At 39.2% G+C, this 6850-nt stretch overlaps 1 protein-coding gene across 1 annotated transcript; it reads right to left on the reverse strand.

The window, feature by feature from the left end:
- Nucleotides 1-2371: 2371 nt before the first annotated feature.
- LOC142606276 (uncharacterized) lies at nucleotides 2372-3907 on the reverse strand. Its single transcript, XM_075777656.1, has 2 exons — nucleotides 3781-3907; nucleotides 2372-2736 (listed from the first exon to the last, which is right to left on the reverse strand). Exons 1-2 carry the CDS (start codon nucleotides 3905-3907, stop codon nucleotides 2372-2374), a joined length of 492 nt encoding a protein of 163 aa, XP_075633771.1.
- Between the last annotated feature and the right edge of the window lie 2943 nt (nucleotides 3908-6850).

The raw sequence follows: 6850 nt of genomic DNA on the forward strand, positions 1-6850 counted from the left end.
AGATATCATTTTTAAGGAGTGACACTATAGGATCCATCCAACTAGGTCCTACCCTAATTTGATGAATTCGAATGCTGTCACTAGTCGTTCCATCGAGTTTACAAAGATCTTCAACAAGGATGACCCGAGGTAGGCCTTTTGCTGAGGATGTAGCAAGGGTGGCTAAGGAGTCAACATGGGTATTCATACTCCTAGAGATGTGAAACAAGGTAAAAGATTCAAATTTTGATTGTAAAAACTTGACCCAGGTTAGATACCCTTGCATTCTCGGATCTCTAGCCTCTAACTTTCCTTCCACCTAGCCCACCACTAATTGTGAATCTAAGAATATTTGCACTATTTTTCCACCCATTTTCTGAACCATATCCATTCCTTCTAGTAAAGCTTCATATTATGCCTCATTGTTGGTGGCCGAGAACCCCAATCTCAAGGATTTCTCAAAAGTTAGTCCCTTAGGGGACACCAAAACTAACCCCACACCAGATCCTCTTTGATTCACTGCTCTATCAACATACACTTTCCATATCATAGGTTCTTTGCACGAAATCATGCCAACTAATTTTTCATCCATGTCCAACCTCTTAGCGCTCTCTTCTAATGAAGGCTCAGCGAACTCTGCCACCAAATTAGCAAGGACTTGGCCATTTATAGAGGTGCGAGACATGTACTTGATATCAAAAGCCCCTAAAATGGTACCCCATTTGGTAATTCTTCCCGTGTAGTTAGTACTCCGAAGTATAGATTTAAGAGGAAGTTGAGTTAAAACAACAACTATATGAGATTGGAAGTAATGGGGAAACTTATGCGTAGCATGCACTACTGCTAGAATCACCTTTTTCAACGGTAAATAATGCACCTCGGCCTCATGTAAAGATTTGCTCATGAAATAAACTAGCCTCTGCACCCCGTTATCAACCCGTACCAAGACCAGGCTAATGGCATGACTAGCCACAGCAATATACGCGAACAAAACTTCATCAACCTCTGGCTGAGACATAATGGGTAGTCGCAAAAGATACTCCTTAAGCCATTGAAAAGCTAAAGCACACACCTCAGTCCATTCAAATCCTTTCCATTTATTCAGCAACTGGAAGAAAGGCCTGCACGTATTTGCGGACCGAGAAATAAATCGATTGAGGGCAGCAGTCATCCCTATCAACCTCTGAACTTTTTTAGGATTCCGAGGTGGCTGTAAGCCATTGATTGCCTTAACTTGCGTAAGATAAACTTCAATTCCGTAATGAGTTACCATATAACCCATAAATTTACTAGATCCCACGCCAAAAGAACACTTAGAAGCATTAAGGCGCAACTTGTACTTCCTTAGTGTCTGAAAAGTATCATTTAGGTCTTCCACATGCATGGAAACCATTTTACTTTTCACCACCATGTCACCCACATACACTTCAATAGTCTTTCCCAGCTGTGGTTCAAACATTCTGGTCATCATCCTTTGATAGGTAGCTCCTACATTCTTTAAAACAAAAGGCATCACCTTATAGTGATAATTGCCTATAGGAGTAACAAAGGTTGTCTTCTCCTGATCATCCAAAGCCAAAGGTATTTGGTGATAACCTTGAAAAGCATCCAAAAAACTCATCCGAGGATGCCCAACAGTGTCATCCAGTAGCTGATCTATATGAGGTATTGGGAAAGAATCCTTAGGACAAGCCTTGTTCAAATCTGTGAAGTCTACGCATACTCTCCACTTCCCATTCTTCTTCTTCACTACTACTGTATGAGCCAACCATTCAAGATAAAACACCTCTTTGATAGTACTAGCCCTTTTGAGCTTAAGTACCTCTTCCTTGACGACCTTGGAATGTTCTTTAGATGAGCATCGAGGCGGTTGCCTCCTCGGCACCACAACCGGATTGACATTCAAATGGTGACAAATGAAATTTGGATCAACCCCGGGGGCCTCGTAAGCATTTCATGAAAATACATCCATATTCTTTCTCAAGAACATAACCAGCTCTGCCTTCTCCTGAGGTGGCAACTAAATTCCCACCTGAAACAATTTTTTCGGGTCATCATCAATAAGAACCTTCTCTAACTCCTCACAAGTAGGTTCTTCCACAGCCGCTACCCTGGGCGTGGCCAGAGACATTGATTGCTAAAAGCCCTGTTCAGCCGAGGCGAAGGACTCTCACCCAAGCTGATGCAGAATTGCAGCCGCCATGCACTGTCTAGCCACAGATTGACTCCCAATTAGTTCCTCAATCTGATCTCCAGATGGAAACTTTACCTTGACATGCAGAGTTGAGGAAACGGCACCTAGAGCATGCAGCCAAGGTCTTGCCATAATGGCCGTGTAGGGAGAATAGGCATCTACCACAATGAAATCCACTTCTACCACTTTTGGACCTGATTACACGGGTAACCTAATTTGCCCCTTTGGTATGACAGCCTTTCCCTCAAAACTTATCAATGGCGAATCATAAGACGTAAGATCCTCAAGCTTTAGGTTTAGCCCCTTAAACAAGTCAAGGTATATGATATCTACACCATTACCCTGATCAACCATCACCCTCTTCACGTCGTATCCCTCTATCCTCAACGTAACCACCAAAGCATCATCATATGGTTGGATAGTCCTGATCTTGTCCTCTTTTGAGAAACCTAAAATTGGTAGGATATTCATTTTAATCCTCTTCGGCTCAAACCTAGAATCCTCGGCCAGTGTTCGTGCTACAGACATTACCCTGGAAGGACGAGAACCAGTCCTCCCAAGAGCTGTGAAAATAACATTGATCGTACCCAGAGGAGGCCTTGATGAAGTGCTGCCCTAGTTCACCGCCCCTGAATGATTTCCCTGCCCATTAGGCCAATACAAGAATTGCTTTAATCTTCCCTCCTTAACCAACTGCTCTAAATGATTCCACAAAGTCTGACAATCCTCAGTGGTATGACCCCTTTCCCGATGATACTGGCAAAGAAGGTTTTGATTGCACCTCATGGGGTCTCTTGCCATCTTGTTGGGCCATTTGAAATATGGTTCATTCTGGATATTTTCCAACAACTGGTGCACCGGTTCCCGAAATATAGTATTAACCACCTAAGGAGTGGTAGGACCAGTGTGCCCGGCAAAATCTCTTCTGGGCCTGTTGTTGTTGTATCTGTCCGACTTGAAATCCCTCCTCTCCTAAGGGATAACCTTTGCCTTTTCCTTCCCTTGCTATTGATCTTCCTTAACCCTTATATATTCATCAATGCAATCCATGAGCCGACGTACACTCCTCACAGGCTTTTTGGTCAAAGATTTCCTTAAGTCGTGCTCGGCAGGTAGGCCGACCTTGAAAGTCCTTATCGCTACATCATCAAATTCCCCATCAATCTCATTGAACATCTCTCAGTATCTGTCTGAGTATGTTTTCAGGGTTTCCCATTCTCTCGTGGCCATGGACAATAACAAATCCAAGGCCGAGGAACTCTATTGCATGTAATGAAGCGAGGCCCAAATGCCCTGGTAAGTTTCATGAAAGAATCGATAGAACCTACCCTCAAGCCATTAAACCACCTCATCGCCACAGGTCCTAAGCTGGAGGGGAAAACTTTGCACACTAACGTCTCATTCTTAGAATGCACCGCCATCCCTCGATTGAAATGACTCACATACTCTACGGGGTACGTCCGACCAATAAATGGTGAATGCTGGTTGTGTGAAGCGCCAAGGGAGCTACGCTTCTTCCATCCTACGTGTGAAGGGTGACTTGGAGATTTCATGTAATGCCCTACTCATAGCATCATTTCCCAAGCCCCTGGAAAAAGAATTTTTACCCATTCGTTCATGCAAATTGTCCTCCTTATAGGAGAAACACTCATCTGGGGGAGTACTTGACCTGGGCCTATAACTGTTATCCCTAGAGCCTTCAGAATAAGGATCAGAAAGGGAAAGAGTTCGCATTCGCCTCTAGCGGCGCAACTTCTTCTTCAAGTGGCCAATCTCCTTCTGCATGGCCTTAGCATTTTCCTTATGAGGAATTCTACTTCCACCTCGTGAATGACTCCAACTAGTGTGCATTGTATGCACACTACCCTCTCGGTTCCTTTCCTGCTTAAGATGCAAGGAGTGATCCTCACGCTGGGACCTCACAGACTCTACACAGTGTGGACTTAAGCCTACCATAATGCTAACCTTCCTAAAACAAAAGATTTTCCATAGACAGCGCCAATTGTAAGGACACAGTTTGCACCCAAACCCAACAATGAGAAGGGGATAGGCCCAAAAAGCCCAATACAATGAAATTTGTAGAGAGTGTGCTTGAAATCTGGGTTCTAATGATGTTGGATAACAAAAAGGATGGGCTCAATTACAACGTCACACACAAGAAACAGTTTATATGACAAAATTTGTCCTCGGACACAAGCCGAGGATGATTTGTGTCTTCCCTTTCAAAGATAGATTACAATTATGGATCATGATGTGTACAGTGTTTCCTCTCTTATTTTTCTAGATCTCCCCCCTTCTGAACGTCTTCCTTTTCCTTTTATATTATCTACCTTTCTCTCCCCATCTTCCACATATGATTACTGATTTAGATACTTGTCTCATCCACCACCCCTGAAGTCTTTGGAGGCAGCTGTAATGTTGGTCTCTGATGCTCAGACATCACTTTCCCATTAATGGGGCCAGAAAAGCAGTTGTAGAGCATTTAATGCGGTGGCGGTGGTAGGAGTTTTATGTTAGATATTTTCACTACCCTTCTTCTTATCTTCTATATCTATCATGCTTACCCTTACCTATAGGATCTTCTAGAATATTGTCTATGGACGTTAACCAGCCCTTCTCCTACCTCGACTTTACATAGCCAAAGACATACTCTTCCTTGGACCACCTTCTTGGATACACTTGATCAGATATCACTTCTTTACCTATTAATATTGCTTCGTGGGTTGACATTCTCACATCCTCAGACCATTCAGTATCCTCAGATTGGGCCTTTAGCCCAACAAATACTCTTGGGCCAACCCAACACATATTCCTGAGCCCATTGACCCTACAATTGTATAATAGCTTCATTATTAATGCCATCAGCTATATTTTTATGTGCACAACCAAATAATCATTAAACCACTAATTTGTCATTCAATTACCAACATCTTGCCTAAATAAGTAACATTATGATTAAAATACATCATCCTTTTTTATGATCTGTTCCAACCAATTTTTGTATTATTTTTAACTAATCAGGATTAAATCATTGCAATGCTCCACTAATTTCTTTTTTAGGGAAATCATGGGTAAGAGGTTGACAAGGACTTTTTTTTAAATACGCTCTTTTTGTTTCATTTTGATCATTAAGAAAAAAATATGTGAAATTTTCTTATAGCCTACGACCTAAAATAATATTATTCAAGTCAATATGAATTTGCCTAGAAGATGAATCTTGCAATTAATTCAAATGATAGCAAAAGAATAAATGGTAAACTATAAGTTCATTCAATATGTTCAGCCTAGCATTAAACTGTTAAATTAATCATGATTTTAGTGCATATGCGTATGTACAAGATGTATCACATAAATCCAAAAAATTCAACTAAATATGCAATTCAACAAATTCAACTAACCAACTAGCTATTTGAAAATATGCAATTTTTTTTATAATTATACAAAATATGCATTCTAAAAACAATTTAAAACATCACAATTTAACATTTGATTTGGGTTTTTGGGCTAATTTGTTTGTTTGGGAAATTTTTTAGAAATGCTATGTCCACAACACTTTTACAACAAATTCAAGATAGTAATTTGTTACTGGTTCTAATTTACATACCACTAAAATTACTTGTTTGGTCCACCAGTAACAACCTGTTATTTAGGATTTATTATAAAAATATTGTGAAAATATTGTGAATATAGCATTTCTCGCAATTTTTTGGTTTAATCTTCAATAGATCAAAAATTTGGAGAGGTCAAATTTTATTTTTAATGGACTCAAATTTTTAATTAGGATGTTCAATTTTTTTAGGGTGGTCAAGTTTTTTCTGCTAGGGTGGTCAACAACCTATTTTAATTTAACATCCTTATTTTTTAAGCAATTAATTATTTTTTTTTAAAGTCAAGTTGGTCTTATGACCACCCTAAATTACACTTGACACCGCCCCGTAGAGATGAGACTTTTTCCAACTCCATACTCCGTCTTAAATAACATGTTTAGATTGGACAACTGATGAGTGTTGCATAGAATGTGTAATAAGTCTATATGGAATATATAAATAATATAGGGTGAGTCACAATTGTGACTAATATCTTTTAGGATTTATTGTAAAAATATTGTGGAAATGTTGTGAACATAGCATTTCTCAAAATTTTTTGGTTCAATCTTCAACAGATACAAATTTTGGAGAGGTCAAATTTTATTTTTAATGGACTCAAATTTTTATTTAGGATGTTCAACTTTTTTAGGGGGGTTAAATTTTTTCTGCTAGGGTGGTCAACAACCCTTTTTAATTTAACATTCTTATTTTTTAAGCAATATAATTATTTTTTAAAAGTCAAGTTGGTCTTGTGACCACTGATTTACACTTGACGCAGGCCCTAAAGAGATGAGACTTTTTCCAACTCCCTACTCACTCTTTTGGCTTAGTTTTTGCACTCGTTTACCTTTAACAATTTGAAGACCGCAACTTTTATTACAACTCTTTTTAATTATTTTTGTCAATACCAAATGTGTCTTCGTTATTGGGGAAAATAAAAAAGTCATAAAGAAAAAACTTTGACTCAAATATGAATCATGATGCTTTCATAGCTACAACCTAATGAAAAAAGTTAAATAACATGTTTGGATTGGATTACTGATGAATCTTGCATAGAATGTGTAATAAGTCTATATGGAATATATAAATA

The sequence above is a fragment of the Castanea sativa genome, chromosome 8 (genome assembly GCF_040712315.1).
Source record: "Castanea sativa cultivar Marrone di Chiusa Pesio chromosome 8, ASM4071231v1".
In the NCBI taxonomy this organism is placed as follows: domain Eukaryota; kingdom Viridiplantae; phylum Streptophyta; class Magnoliopsida; order Fagales; family Fagaceae; genus Castanea; species Castanea sativa.

Excerpts from the sequence above, each read along its gene's own strand:
- LOC142606276 (XM_075777656.1), bottom strand. The coding sequence starts at position 3,907 with ATGCGAACTCTTTCCCTTTCTGATCCTTATTCTGAAGGCTCTAGGGAT. Across the intron at positions 2,737-3,780 it reads CAATTTGCATGAACGAATGG|CTCTTGGGAGGACTGGTTCT; the intron begins GTAAAAATTCTT and ends TTATTTTCACAG.